The sequence below is a fragment of the Cebus imitator genome, unplaced genomic scaffold (assembly GCF_001604975.1).
Source record: "Cebus imitator isolate Cc_AM_T3 unplaced genomic scaffold, Cebus_imitator-1.0 Scaffold280, whole genome shotgun sequence".
Lineage (NCBI taxonomy): Eukaryota > Metazoa > Chordata > Mammalia > Primates > Cebidae > Cebus > Cebus imitator.
Window position 1 is genome coordinate 736,845 of NW_016107595.1, and position 15,837 is coordinate 752,681.

The following is a 15,837-nucleotide window of genomic DNA, read 5'->3' on the forward strand; positions in this document are numbered from 1 at the left end:
GACTCTGGGTGCAGTCCCCGGACCAGCAAGCCTTGGCTTGTTGTAAATGCAAATTCCAGGGCCCCTCCCAGATCTGCTGAATCAGAACTTCTGGAGGTGGGGTCTTTTCGAGGCCTCCAGGTCGGACTCTGGTGCACGCTGACCTTGAGTACCAATGCACGCCCCAGCATCAGGTCTCCCAGCAACCCCATTTAGGTCAGCTGCTGACCCAATAATGACCACCCTTCATTCCTTCCTTCCCTGCTTCGGCAGCCATTGAGTGGGAGATAGAGCGGGGCCTGCTGAGCTCAGAGGACCGGGACCAGCGAGCCACTGTCTTCCTTCGAGAGATCCAAGACCTCCACAAACACATTCTGGAGGACTGCGCCCTCAGGATGGTGGACCGGCTCGCGGATGGCTGCCTGGACACGGATGCCCAGAGCCTTCTCAGCAACCTCAAGGCTCACATCACTGACGTGCACCCCGGGGTCCTCAAGGCGCACCGCCTGCCATGGAGCCGGGATCTGGTGAACCCCAAGAACCAGACTCACGCCCGCTACCTGAAGGAGCTGGGTGAACAGTTTGTGGCAAGGGCCGATCACCAGATCCTCGAACACCTCCGTGAGCTGGATGTGGCCAGGCAGGAGATGGCATGGCTCTACCAAGAAATCCGCCACCACCTTTGGCAGAGCTCGGAGGTCACCCAGACTTTCTGCGGACACCAGGAACTCCTAGCCCGGCTCGGACAGCAGCTCAGGCAGGATGACAGCAAGCCACACACCCCCCTGGTGCTCTTTGGAGTCCCAGGCATTGGAAAGACGGCCCTGATGTGCAAGCTGGCCGAGCAGATGCCAAGGCTGCTCAGGCACAAGACAGTGACTGTCCTACGGCTTCTGGGGACATCGCAGATGAGCTCAGATGCCCGCAGCCTGCTGAAGAGCATCTGCTTCCAGGTGTGCCTGGCCTATGGGCTGCCCCTGCCCCCTGCCCAGGTCCTGGATGCCCACACCAGAGTGGTCCAGTTTTTCCACGTCCTCCTCCACACCATCTCTTGCAGAAACTTTGAGTCTCTCGTGCTCCTGCTGGATGCTATGGATGACCTGGACTCTGTCCGCCATGCTCGGAGGGTGCCCTGGCTGCCTCTCAACTGCCCCCCGAGGGTTCACCTCATCCTTTCAGCTTGCTCAGGGGCATGGGGGGTTTTAGATACTTTACAGCGGGTGCTCCCCGACCCGGAGGCCTACTGGGAGGTGAAGCCCCTCTCCGGAAACCAAGGCCAGGAGATGATCCAACTCCTGCTGGCGGCAGCAAAGAGGACACTGAGCCCTGTGCACACAGATTTGCTCTGGGCCAGCCTCCCGGAGTGTGGGAACCCGGGGCGGCTGAGGCTGGCCTTTGAGGAGGCCCGGAAATGGGCCTCCTTTACTGTGCCTGCCCCTCTGGCCAGCACCGCAGAGGAAGCCACACACCAGCTCTGCGCCCGCCTGGAGCAGACGCACGGGCGGCTCCTTGTGGCCCACGTGCTGGGCTACATCGTCTCCTCCCGGTGAGTCTCTGTGCTTTGAAACTCTTATTTATTTATTTATGTTTAATTTTTTTATTTTTAGAGTTGGAGGTCTGGCTCTGTCACCCAGGCTGGAGTGCAATGGTACGATCATAGCTCACTGCAGCCTCGAACTCCCAGGCTCAAGTGACGCTCACGCCTCAACCTGTCAAGTAGCTGGGACTACAGGCATGCATTACTGTGCCCAGCTAAATATAATTATTTATGAGATGGAGTGTTTACTCTTGTTGTCCAGGCTGGAATGCAGTGGTGCAGTCTTGGCTCACTGCAACCTCCACCTCTGGGTTCAAGTGATTCTCAGCCTCAGCCTCTTGAGTAGCTGGGATTACAGGCACCTGCCCCCATGCCTGAATAATTTCTGTATTTTTAGTGGAGACAGGGTTTCACCATGTTGGCCAGGCTGGTCTAGAACTCCTGACCTCAGGTGACCCACCTGCCTCAGCCTCCCAAAGTGCTGGGATCACAGGCGTGAGCCACCACACCAGGCCTGTTCATTTCTTTTTTTCTTTTTTGAGGCCGAGTTTCACTCCTGTTGCCCAGGCTCTAGTGAAGTGGCACAATCTCAGCTCACGACAACCTCTGCCTTCCAGATTCAAGATGTTCTCCTGCCTCAGCCTCCCGAGTAGCTGGGATTATAGGCACCCGCCACTATGCCTGCTAATTTTTGTATTTTTAGTAGAGATGGAATTTCACCATCTTGGCTAGGCTGGTCTCGAACTCCTGACCCCGTGATCCACCCCCGTTGGCCTCTCAAAGTGCTGGGATTACAGGTGTGAGCCACCGTGCCTGGCCAGTTTTTTAATTTTTATTTTTAGAGCTACGGGTCTGGCTCTGTCACCCAGGCTGGAGTGCAGTGGTGCGATCATAGCTCACTGCGGCCTCCAACTCCCAGGCTCAAGTGATCCTCCCATCTCAGCCTGCCAAGCAGAGTAGCCGGGACTACAGGCGTGCACACTGTGCCTAGATAAATATGTTTTTTGTTTGTCAACTATACCTCAACACAGCTGGGAAAATAATCACATACATGCAAAAGAAAGAAAAGGCTGCCCACGTGGTTGCTTAAGCCAGTGAAGTCTCAGGGTTATAAACTGCAATAAACCTGGGTCATGGTACTCTGGGCCATTGCTCAGAGATTCTGGGTGTAGAGGAGGAGTCCAAAGTAACATGCAGCCAGGCGCGGTGGCTCAAGCCTGTAATCCCAGCACTTTGGGAGGCCGAGGCGGGTGGATCACGAGGTCAAGAGATCGAGACCATCCTGGTCAACATAGTGAAACCCCGTCTCTACTAAAGCTACAAAAAATTAGCTGGGCATGGTGGCGCGTGCCTGTAATCCCAGCTGCTCAGGCGGCTGAGGCAGGAGAATTGCCTGAATCCAGGAGGCGGAGGTTGCGGTGAGCCGAGATCGCGCCATTGCACTCCAGCCTGGGTAACAAGAGCGAAACTCCATCTCAAAAAAAAAAAAAAAAAGTAACATGCAGAGATTGGTTTTTTGATATAGTGAAAAATAGAGAGAGGGAATGAAGGAAGGAAGGAGGAAGGAGAGGGGGAGAGAGAATGGAAGAAGGGAAGGGAGGGAGGGAGGGAGACAGAGAGGCCTGGTGTGGTGGCTCACACCTGTAATTGCAGCACTTTGGGAGACCAAGGTAGGTGGATCACTTGAAGTCAGGCGTTTGAGACCAGCCTGGCCAACATGACGAAACCTTGTCTTGGCTAAAAATACAAAAATTAGCCAGGATGGTGGTGGATTACAAATACCAGCTGCTCAGGAGGCTGAGGCAGGAGAATCACTTGAACCCTGGAGGTGGAGATTGCAGTGAGCCGAGATTGTGCCACTGTGCTCCAGCCTGGTGACAGAGTGAGACTCCATCTGAGAAAGAGAAAGAGAGAGAGAGAGAGAGAGAGAAGAGGAAGGAGGGGGGGGAAGGAAGGAAGGAGAGAAAGAAGGAAGGAAAGGAAGGAAGAAAGAAAGGAAAGAGGAAAGGAAGGAAAGAAAAGGGAAGAAGAAGAAAGGAAGGGAAAGGAAAGAAGGAAGGAAAGGAAAGGAACAAGAAACAAAAAGAAAAGAGGAAAGAAAGGAAGGAAAGAGAAGGGAAGAAGAAGAAAAGGAAGGAGAAAAACAAAAGCAAAATAACAAGCAGCAGAGAGGAAGGGGTTAATCAGAAGCACTCAAACAGCCAAACTCCCTCCCTGGAGTTTGTCCTCTGCCAATTGGCAGAGTCACCAAGAAACAAAATTTTGCCTTTACTGCAACCGGCCAACAGCAAACACAAAACCACCATCCAAAATGCTGGACGACACAGCTTTGCCTCTTCTCAGTTTTAGGGGGACGGTTTTTTTCTTTCTCAGCATGTGCCATTTCAGACCTTTGTCAGTTACCACAAATTGATCTAGAGGGTGTTGGTTACCCCAGCGACGAGGTCTTTCTGCTTGTTTCTTTGCCAGAAATAGAAACACATTCATGCTAGCGCAAGAAATAAGAGAGTAGGCTGGGTACAGTGGCTCACGCCTATAATCCCAGTGTTTTGGGAGGATCACTTGAATCCAGGAGTTTGAGACCAGCCTAGGCAATATAGTGAGACCCCGTCTGTACAACAAAATTTTTTTAAGTTAGCTGAGCACGGTGGTGCATGCCTGTAGACACAGCTACTCAGGAGGCTGAGACAGGAGGATCACTTGAGCACAAGAGTTGAAGGCTACAGTAAGCCATGATTGCACCACTGCACTACAGACTGGGAGACAGAGGAGAGGGGAGCAGGGAGTGGGGAACAGGGAACGGAGAGAGGGGAGAGGGGAGAGAGGAGAGGGGAGGGGGAGAGGGGAGAGGGGAGCAGGGAGTGGGGAGAGGGGAGAGGGGAGAGTGGGGCTTTATTCCCATGGGGAGTTAGGGAAATTCAGGGTCATCTTACAGCTGACTCCAGAGGGCATATCCCAGATTTCCTGACTGGCCTACACTCTGTAAGATACAAATACGGCCTGCTGTTGTGGCTGACACCTGTAATCCCAGCACTTTTGGAGACTGAGGTGGGAGAATTACTTGAGCCCACAAGTTCAAGACCAGCCCGGGCAACAAAGTGCAACCTCCTGCCTCGATGAAAAATACAAATATTAGCTGGGCGTGGTGGCACACACCTGTAGTCCCAGCTACTTGTCTGAGGCAGGATTCATTGAGCCAGGGGGTCATGGCTGCAGTTAGCTGTGATAGTGCCACTGCACTCCAGCCTGGGCAACAGAGCAAGACCCTGTCTCCAAAAAACAAGTGCAAATAATGACTGGGACATGTTCCGGAATAGAGGGGTGGCACATCAGGCCATTCTGTTGAAGTCAGCTTGGGGGAAGTGAGTTGTCGTGGAAACTGTCGTAAAAATCAGGGTAGTTTCTCCTACAAATTTATTTTTGTAGATCCCATGTCTACAAAAATAAAAAAAATAAAAATAATTATCAGGGTGTGGGTGTGTGCAGTCCCAGATACTCAGGAGGCTGAGGCTGGAGGGTTGTTTGAGCTCAGGAGTTCGAGGCTGCAGTGAGCTGTGATCGCGCCACTGCACTCCAGCCTGGCAGATGGAGTGAGACCCTGTCTCTAAAAACAAACAAACAAACAATGGGGCCAAGTGAGGTGGCTCACACCTGTCACCTCAGTACTTTGGGAGACTGAGTGAGGTGGCTGGATCATTTGCGGTCAGAAGTTCGAGACCAGTCTGACCAACATGATGAAACTCTGTCTCTACTAAAAATACAATAAATTAGCCAGGCATGGTAGCGTGCACCTGTAATCCCAACTACTAGGGAAGCTAAGGCAGGAGAATTGCTTGAACACTGGAAGTGGAGGTTGCAGTGAGCCAAGATGACACCCCTACACTCCAGCCTGGGTGACAGAGCAAGACTCTGTCTCAAATAATAAAATAATAATACATTCCTTCTCCCTTTGGGGTCCTCTCTGCACATCAGCTCTCCTTGTAGACTCTTCTTTCAGCAACTTGCCTTGAGTCACAGTTGGCATCAAGAGCTCATATTTCTGGGACCAGGTGCCATCTTACTGACTTGTTCTTTGGGTCCCAATTCCAAAGTCCAGGGAGACAGAATCCGTTGGCCTCCTTGGTGCTCTGTCTGGTCCAATCAGTAAAGCCAGGTGTCTCACGGAGCTGGCACGGGAGGTGGTTATGAAGCATGATGATGAAGTGGAGGATTGTGGTTGCTCCAGTTCCATGAAAATATGTCATGCTTACGCATCAGATCCATGTGGCGGGATGGTGACAGCTTCTCTCTTGGAGCAGACCTGAGATCCTTCTAGTCCAGAGATTGTCACCTCAGGATAGTTCTGCTCCCCACCCAGGGGACACTAGACAGTGTCTGGAGGCATTTTGGGTTGTTATGACTGAGCAGGGTGGTGCTCCTGGTGTCTCTACTGAGTGGAGTCCAGAGATGCTGTTTAACACCCTACAGTGCAAAGGATGGTTCTACTTTAGAGAATGATCCAGCACCATCAACTATGTTGATAGTGCAGAGGGTAAGAAACCTTGCCTTAGCACGAGAGACCCTATCCATTCATCCATCCATCAATCCCTCCCTCCCTCCCTCCTTCCATCATCTCTATCATCATCCATCCATCCATCCATCAATTCATCATCTCAACCTTTCATCCATCCATCCATTGTCTCTATCTTCCATCCATCTATCCATCATCTCGATCTTCCATCCTTCCATCCATTCTCTCTAAATTCCATCTACCCTTCCATCTGTCATCTCTATTTTCCCTTTACTCATCATCTCTGTCTTCTATTCATCCATCCATCCATCCATCCATCCACCCATTATCTCGATCTTCCTTCCATCCATCATCTCTATCATCCATCTATCCATCCACTCTATTCTTTCTTCCACCCATCATCTGTCTTCCATCCATCTATCCAATCATTCATCCACCCATCATCTCTATCTTCCATCCATCCATTCACCCATCATCTCTATCTTCCAGCATCAATACTCCATCCATCATCTCTATCTTCCATCCATCTATCCATCCACCCACCCATCCATCCACGCTTCATCTCTATCTTCCATCCATCCATTCATCTACCCATCATGTGTCTTTTATCCATCCATCCATCCACCCACCCATCATCTCTATCTTCCATCCATCCATCTATCCGTCCGTCCATCCACCCATCATCTCTATCTTCCATCATCCATCCATCCACCCATCATCTCTATCTTCCATCATCCATCTATCCATCCATCCATCCACCCATCATCTCTATCTTCCATCATCCATCCACCCACCCATCATCTCTATCTTCCATCATCCATCCATCCACCCATCATCTCTATCTTCCATCATCCATCCACCCACCCATCATCTCTATCTTCCATCATCCGTCCATCTATCCATCATCTCTATCTTCCATCTATCCATCCACCCACCCGTTATCTCTATCTTCCATCCATCCATCCATCCATCCATCCATCATCTCTATCTTCCATCCATCCATCCATCTAGCCACCCATCATCTCTATCTTCCATCCATCTATCCATCCATCCATTTACCCATCATCTTTATCTTCCATCCATCCATCCACCCATTGTCTCGATCTTCCTTCCATCCATTATCTCTATCATCCATTTATCCATCCATCTATCCATCCACTCTATTCTTTCTTCCACCCATCATCTCTATCTTCCATCCATCAATTCATCCATTCATCTACCCATCAACTCTGTTTTCCATCCATCCATCTACCCATCATCTCTATCTTCCATCATCCATCCATCTACCCATCATCTCTATCTTCCATCATCCATCCATCTATCTATCTTCCTTCCATCCATCATCTCTATTTTTCATCCATCCATCCACCCATCATCTCTACCTTCCTTGCATTCATTATCTCTATCTTCAGTCATCCATTCATCTACCCATCCATCATATCTATCGATATCATGTCTATCTCTATATATTTCTCTATGTCCCATCAATAAATATGTATCATCTCTATCTCTGTCTAGCTGTTACCTCTAGTAATCTATCATTGTATCTCTCTAACATCTATCTCGACCTATCTAACTCTATATTTATCCCATAGCTACAAATACACCATTTTAATCTATCCACCTATTTAAATTATCTATCATCTCTCTCTCTCTATCCATCTATTCATTTATAATCAATCAATCTCTGTATCTATCTCTCTATTGCTCATCTATATTGATCCCGTCTATCTTTACTATCTCTCAAGCACTCTCTCTCTCTCTTATTTATTTATTTTTCTTGAGACAGAGTCTCACTCTCTGTTACCCAGGCTGGAGTTCAGTGACTCGATCACAGCTCACCACAGTCTTGGCTTCTTGGGCTCAAGTGATCCTCTTATCTCAGCCCCCTCTGAATAGCTGAGACCACAGGTGCATACCACCACGCCTAGTTATCTATTTACTCTTCTTTTTTTTTTCTTTGAGATGAGTCTCGCTCTGTTGCCTAGGCTGCAGCCTCCTGGGTTCAAGTGGTTCTCATGTCGGAGCCTCCCAAGTAGGTGGGATTATAGGCGTGCACCATATGCCTGGCTAATTTTTTATTTTTAGTAGAGACAGAGTTTTGCCATGTTGGCCAGCCTGGTCTCAAACTCCTGGCCTCAAGTAATCTACCCACCTTGGCCTCTCAAAGTGCTAGGATAACGGAAATAAGCCATCGCACCCAGCCTTATTTATTTATTTAATTATTTATTTAGTAGAGACAGGGTTTCACTATGCTGCCCAGGCTGGTCGCAAACTCCTGGGCTCAAGCAATCCTCCCAGGGCCTCCAAAAGTGCTGAGATTATAGACATGAGCCACCATGCCTGACCTGTAATCTGTCTCTGTTGGCTCTTGAACAACCTGGAGGTTAGGGGAACCAAATATCTCCCAACATAGCTCAAAATTGATGCATAACTTTTGACTCCCCCAAAACTTAACTGCTAATAGCCTGCTGTTGACCAGAAGCCTTACCAGTAACATAAATGGTTGACGAACGTGTATTTCATGTTTTGTGTATTACAGACTGTATTCCTACATAAAGCAAGATAAAGAAAAGAAAATGATAGTAGGAAAATCATAAGGGGGACTGGGGAACAGTGGCCCATGCTTGTAATTCCAGCTATTTGGGAGGCTGAATATAAGAATTGCTTGAACCCAAGAGGCAGAGGTTGCAGTGAGCTGAGATCATGCCATTGCACTCGAACCTGGGCAACAGAGTGAGACTCTGTCTCAAAAAAAGAAAAAATAAGGAAGAAAAACACATTTACTATTCATGAAGTGGAAGTGGATCATCACAAAGGCCTTCATCCTTCTCACCTTCATGTTGAGTAGGCAGAGGAGGAGGAGGAAGAGGAGGAGAAGGAGTGGGGGCCTTGGTCTTGCTGTCTCAGAGACAGCCCAGGTGAAAGAAAATTCACATATAAGTGGATTTGTGCAGTTCAAACCTGTGTTATTCAGGGGTCAACTATATACCTAACTGCCCATCTGTATCTATTTATTTATAATCTATTTATCTTTGTTTATCTCCATGTCTATTGTTCTATCTCATATTTATATCTATCTCTCTATAATCTATCTTGTATCCATCCATCCTTTGAACCTTCCATCCAACCATGCATCCATCATCTCTATCTTTCATCCATCTATCCATCATATTGATCATATTGATCTTTCATCCATTCTCTCTAAATTCCATCTATCCTTCCATTCTGTCTATCTATAATCTACATGCCTATCTGCACATCTGTCTGTCTATCTATCATGCTGCCAGCATCTAGTGTGTGGGGGCTTGGGTGGAGGGTGCTACACATCCTACAATAGGGGTCCCCAACCCAACCCCCAGTACCAGTACCAGTCCATGGCCTATTAGGAACCAGGCTGCACAGCAGGAGGTGAGCAGGGGGCAAGCAGGTGCATCTTCATCTATCTGTAGCCGCTCCTCATTGCTCCCTTTACCGCCTGAGCTCCACCGCCTGTCAGGTCAGCAGCGTCATTCGATTCTCATAGGAGCTCAAATCCTATTGGGAACTGTGCATATGAGTAATCTGGGTTGCTTAGGACTTATGAGAATCTGAGCCTGACGACTTGTCACTCTCTCCCATCACCTCCAGATGGGACCATCTAGTTGCAGGAAAACAAGCCCAAGGCTCCCACTAATTCTACATGATTGGGAGCTGTATAATTATTTCATTATATATTACAATGTAATAAAAAATATACAATAAATGTAATGCACTTGATCATCCCAAAACCATCATCCCCACCACAGTCCATGGAAAAAAAATTGTCTTCCAAGCAACCGATCCTGGTTCCAGAAAGATTGGAGACTGCTGTTCTACAACACAGCAGTGTTGTAGGACTGTCCCTACCCTAAAAAAATGATCTGACCCCAAACATCAACAGTGCAAGCCCAATAAACTCTGTACTCAGGCATGCCCTGTGCCCTCTGGGAGCCTCACTTCCTTCCCTGCACAGAGGGGCTGATTGGGAGAAGCATCCATCCCCCAAGGCTGCTGGAAGCCTCAATGAGGTCATGCTCGCTGGAATAAGAGCCCAGAATAAGGGAAACTAGTGCATTATCTTCTTAGCCCTCAACAGTTTTGCTTTTGGCAGATGAGGAAATTGAGGCAAAGAGGAGGTACATTACTTGCCAAGGTCTCTCATCCAGGATCAAATGCAAGCCTGGGTGACCATGTACAGCCCTGTTTTGCAATTCAGGCTAGGCGGGTCCCGTGGGGGTGCCAAGTGAGGTGCCTGCCCTGGGGTTCGCATTGCTTAAAAGGCGTCTTCAGGGATGAGGATGGCCTCTCAACCCAGTGGTTCTCCCATGACCACGGGCACATCTTCTGGACTCTCTCTGATACCATATTATAGAGCCATTTGCAGGCCAAGTGTAGTGGCTCACACCTGTAATCCTAACACTTTGAGAGGCTGAGGCGGGCAGATCACCTGAGGTCAGGAGTTGGACAGCAGCCTGGCCAACACAGGGAGACCCCATCTCTACAAAAAATGCAAAAATTAGTCAGGCGTGTGGTGCACACCTGTAGTTCCAGCTACTCGGGAGGCTGAGGCAGGAGAATCACCTGAACCCAGGAGGCAGAGGTTGCAGTGAGCCAAGATGGTATAACAACCACAACAACAACAAAATGAAAAGAATGTTTTCAAAGAGTACAGTGTTGGGTATCCCATCGTAACTACAAGCCATGAAAACCATGGAACACTTGCAAGGCGGTTCATGCAACCCAGAACCTGAATCTTAAATTGTATTAATTTTTAACTAGTTTAACCTTATTTTTATTCATTTGTTAATTTATTTATGTATTTATTTTAGAGACAGGGTCTCACTCTTTTGCCCAGGCTGGAGTGCAGTGGTGCAATCACAGCTTACTGCAGCCTCAACCTCCTGGGCTCAAGCGATCCTCCCACCTCAGCCTCCCGAGTAGCAGGGACTACAGGCGTGTGCTCCCATGGCCCAGCTAATTTTTAAATTTTTTGTGGAGATGGGGTCTCCCTGTGTTGTCTAGGCTGGTCTTGAACTCTGGCCTCAAGCGACCCTCCTGCCTCAGCCTCCCAAAGTGCAGGGATTACAGGCATGAGCCACCAAGCCCAGCCCACTTATCCTAATTAAAGACACACCTTGGTGGGCCGGGGTAGGGTGGGGTGGGTGCAGTTGGCTTCTGCATCATTTTCCTTGAGTTACCTCGTCCTTCCCTCGCTACGCTGTCTGTCTCAGACTGCTTTGAGGTTGAGGAGCAGGCGTTTTGTGGTTCTGTAGGTGTGCGTGTGGAGGAAAAGATCGGAAAAGGTCTTCCTTGGTGGGTACTGCCCTGACCCGGCCTGGGCCCTTGTGGGCGCTGTCCAAATGCTGATCCCAGGTGATGCTCTGCATGCCGCGCAGGTGGCCGTAACCCTCCCTCTCTTGGTTTCTGCAACCTCCAAACGCAGAAGATCGGAGATGTGCCTCAAAGCCCCACCCCTCCTCCCAGGCACGGTCTCTCGGAGGCAGAGCTGAAGGATGTCCTGTCCTTGGACGACGAGGTCCTGCAGGCTGTGTACCGGGACTGGACCCCGCCCAGCAAGGAACTGCTGCGATTCCCACCCCTGCTGTGGGTGCGGCTTCGTCGGGATCTGGGATACTGCTTGGCTCGGCGGCCCGTGGATGGCTCCACCCTCCTGGCCATTGCCCACAGGTAGGTCCAGGCAGAAGTGGCAGCAACACTGTCTGGGTAGGACCTCGAGAATGAGAACTCGCTGGTGGGGGGTCTTCTCAGAACCAGATCCTTCACTCCACATTCCCAGGGAATCAAGTCCAATTCGAACACTGGCACAATTCACTCATTTTTAAAATTGAGTTGAGGCTGGACGCAGTGGCTCACGCCTATAATCCCAGCACTTTGGGGGTCCAGGGCGGGAGGATTGCTGGAGGCCAGGAGTTGGAGGCCAGCCTGGGCAATATAGTGGGGCCCCCATCTCTACAAAAAATGTAAGAAAATTAGGTAGGTGTGATGGTACACACTTGTGGTCCCAGCTACTTGGGAGGCTGAGGTGGGAGGATCACTTGAGCCCCAGGAGTGTGAGGCTACAGTGAACCATGATTGCATCACTGCACTCCAGCCTAGGTCACAGAGTGAGATCTTGTTTCAAACTAAACAAAGCAAAAATAGGTGAAGTTCACATAATGTAAAATTCATCACATTATTTTATTTTATTTTGATTTTCTTTTTTTTTGAGACAGGGTCTCACCCAGGCTGGAGTACAGTGGTGTCATCTCGGCTCACTGCAGCCTCAAACTCCTGGGCTCAAGTGACCCTCCCACCTCAGCCTCCAGAGTAGCTGGGACTACAGGCATGCACCACCATGCCTGGCTAATTTAAAAAAATTTTTTAGAGATGGGGGTCTCACCACATTGCCCAGGCGGGATCTCGAAATCCTGGGCTCAAGAGACATACCCACCTTGGTCTCCCAACGTGCTGGGATTACAGGTATGAGCCACCATGCCTGGCCAATTCACCACATTTTATTTTATTATTTTTTTGAGATGGAATCTTGCTCTGTCACTCAGGCTGGAGTGCAGTGGTGTAATCTCAGCTCACTGCACCCTCTGTCTCCTGGGTTCAAGTGATTCTCCTGCCTCAGGCTCCTGAGTAGCTGGGATTACAGGCATGAACCACTGAGCCTGGCTAATTTTTGTATTTTTAGTAGAGACGGGGTTTCACCATATTGGCCAGACTGGTCTTGAACTCCTGACCTCAGGTGATCTGCCTGCCTCAGCCTCCAAAAGTGCTGGGGTTACAGGTGTGAGCCACTGCACCTAGCCAGAATTCATCATTTTAAAGTGGACAATTAAGTGGTATTTTAGTACACTCACAATGTTGCACCCTCACCTCTGCCTAGTTCTAGAACATTTCCATCCCCCCAAAAGGAGAGCCTGTCCCCATCAGCAGTTACTCCGCACTCCCCTCCCCCAGCCCCTGGCAGCCACTAATCTGCTCCCTGTCTCTATGGATTTGGCTGTTCTGGACATTTCAGATCAATGGAATTACACACCGTGTGGCCTTTCGTGTCTGGCTTCTTTCACTCAGCGTCATGTTTTCGAAGTTCATCCACATCGTAGCAGGGATCAGTGCTTCGTTCCTTTTCGTGGCCACATAACATTTCATTGTATGGATGGACTCTTGCATTGCTTCCATGTTTTTGCTGTTGTGAACATGCATGTGTAAGTTTTTTGTTTGAACACCTTCCTTCTTTTTCTTCCTTCCTTTCTTCCTCCCTCCCCCCTCCCCCTCTTTCTTTCTTGCCTGCTTGCTTTCTCTCTCTTTCTTTCTTTTCTCCCTCCCTCCCGCCCTTCCTCCCTCCTTTTCTTTCTCTCTTTCTTTCTTTCTCTGTCTTTCTTTCTTTCTTTTTCTCTTTCTTTCCTTCCTTCCTTCCTTCTCTCTCTCTCTCTCCCTCTCCCTCCCTCCCTCCCTCCTCCTCCCTCCCTTTCTCTCTCTCTTTTTCTTTCTTTCTTCTTTCTCTCTCTCTCTCTCTTTCTTTCTTTCTTTCTTTCATCTCTCTCTCTCTCTCTTCCTTCCTTCCTCCTTTTCTTTTCTCCTTTTTTTTTTGGAGTCTATCTCTGTCACCCAGGCTGGAGTGCAGTGTCACAATCTGGGCTTACTGCAACCTCCACCTGGGAGGAGTGATTCTCTTGCTTCAACCTCCTGAGTAGCTGGGATTACAGGTGCCCACCACCATGCCCAGCTAATTTTTGTTTTTGTTTTTTTAGTAGAGACAGGGTTTCACCATGTTGGCCAGGCTGGTCTTGAACTCCTGATCTCAGGTGCTCTGCCTGTCTCAGCTTCCCAAAGTACTGGGATTACAGGTATGAGCCACTGCGCCCAGCCTGAACACCTGTTTATTTGATTCTTCTGGGTATATACCCAGGAGTGGATCTGCTGGGTCATGTGGTAAGTTATTTTATGTTAAAATTTTGGAGGAGCCCAAAGGTTCCTCTTTGAAGGTAAATTTATGTAAGGAAAAAGAAAACATGGACCAATTTAGAGATAGATGTTATATATCAAATAGCACAGGTGGTCCACAGGTTGGTTTAAGATGGCTTGGCATTTGGGAACTGCCTCCAGGAAGTCAGGCAGCCACCTTTGAGCTCGATGGGTCTCCAGGTCCATCAGCCGGTGTACCCTCTCTGTAGACAGCTGGTCCAGGTTGTCCGTGAGCGCTACCTGTCGGGGTCTGAGAGAACCGAGAGGCACGGAGTCCTGGCCGACTTCTTCTTAGGGACCTGGAGCCAGGGTACCAAGAAGCTCATCACTCTGCCACTTGTGGGGAAACCCCTCAACTTGGACCGAAAGGTGAGGTACCTGGGACCCCCGCTCCTCACCTGTAACCTCCACCCTGCTGGCCTGGCTCACCTCCTCCCTTCCCCTTTTTCCACTCAAAACATCCTGCTGACCTCCTCCTCCTTTCCCACAGAGGGGAAGATGTCCCTTCCACCCCAATTTTTTTTTTTTTTTTTGAGACAGAGTCTTGCTCTGTTGACCAGGCTGGAGTGCTGTGTCATGATCTCAGCTCACTGCAACTTCCGTCTCCCGGGTTCAAGCCATTCTCCTGCCTCAGCCTCCCCAGTAGCTGGGACCACAAGCATGCTTCACCACGCCCAGCTAATTTTTGTATTTTTAGTAGAGACAGGGTTTCATCATGTTGGCCAGGCTGGTCTCGAACTTCTGGCCTCAAGCCCAGTGATCCACCCGCCTCAGCATCCCAAAGGGCTGGGACTACAGGTGTGAGCCACCTTGCCTTGCCCAGGCTCTTCTACCCCAATTTGGAGGTGGGGAGGAGCTGATGATGAGGTGGATATAACCCCTCACACCAACTTTGCAAAGGGGAAAAATCATATCTGGAAGCATATTAGAATTTCCCCCAAACTCATGGCATCTCAGAGGATTTTTTCCCCCAAATTTCCACAATTTTTAATTCACAAAATTTAAAAAAAATTAACAAAAGTATTTTTTTGAGACAAGGTCTCTCTCTCTGTCTGTTGTCCAAGCTGGAGTGCAAAGGCAACACTATGGCTCACTGTAGCCTTGACCTCCTAGGCTCAAGCCATCCTCCCACCTCAGCCTTCTGATTAGCTGGGACCACAGGTGCATGTCACCACACCCGGCTACTTTTTATTTTTTGTGGAGATAAGATTTCACCATGTTGCCAAGGCTGATTTCAAACTCCTGGGCTCAAACAATCCTTCCATCTTGGCCTCCGAAAGTTCCGGGATTACAGGCATGAGCCACCAAGACCAGCTGACAAAATCCAAAATATTGAATACATTTTTTTGGTCTAATTCTGTTACACCTGGTCAGTTCTTATCATCTTCAACAAAGTTTACTAAAGCTAAGGTTTACTTTCATTCCAAACCATTATACACCTCTGCCCTCAATTTAACTCATTTTTTTGGTGTAATTTTTATTTTTTGAGATGGATCCTCACTCTGTTTCCCAGGCTGGAGTGCAATGGCATGATCTTGGCTCACTGTAACCTCTGCCTTCTGGCTTCAAGCAATTATCCTGCCTCAGCCTCGGAGTAGCTGGGATTACGGGCATGCACTAGCACTCCCGGTTAAGTAAATTTCAGGGGTATAAGTGCAGTTTATTAGACGGATGTATTGATACATGGATGCATAATAAACCTGACAATTTAAACATGCTACCCTCTGACTCTTCATGAGGCATGAGTTTTACCCATCTGCCCGTCCACCAATCCACCCATCCATCCATCCATCCACCCACCCACCCACCCATCCAC

General features: G+C 49.0%; 1 protein-coding gene across 7 annotated transcripts in view; it reads left to right on the forward strand.

Annotated features, from left to right (window-relative positions):
* The window catches only part of NWD1 (NACHT and WD repeat domain containing 1), an 87,573-nt gene that overhangs the window by 24,062 nt on the left and 47,674 nt on the right, over nucleotides 1-15,837 (forward strand). For all 7 annotated transcript variants that reach the window (XM_037728741.1, XM_017501203.2, XM_037728742.1 and 4 more), the window contains 3 exons: nucleotides 253-1,525; nucleotides 11,532-11,735; nucleotides 14,231-14,390. In XM_037728741.1, the coding sequence (XP_037584669.1) occupies nucleotides 253-1,525; nucleotides 11,532-11,735; nucleotides 14,231-14,390 (1,637 nt within the window). The remainder of the gene's footprint in view (nucleotides 1-252; nucleotides 1,526-11,531; nucleotides 11,736-14,230; nucleotides 14,391-15,837) is intronic.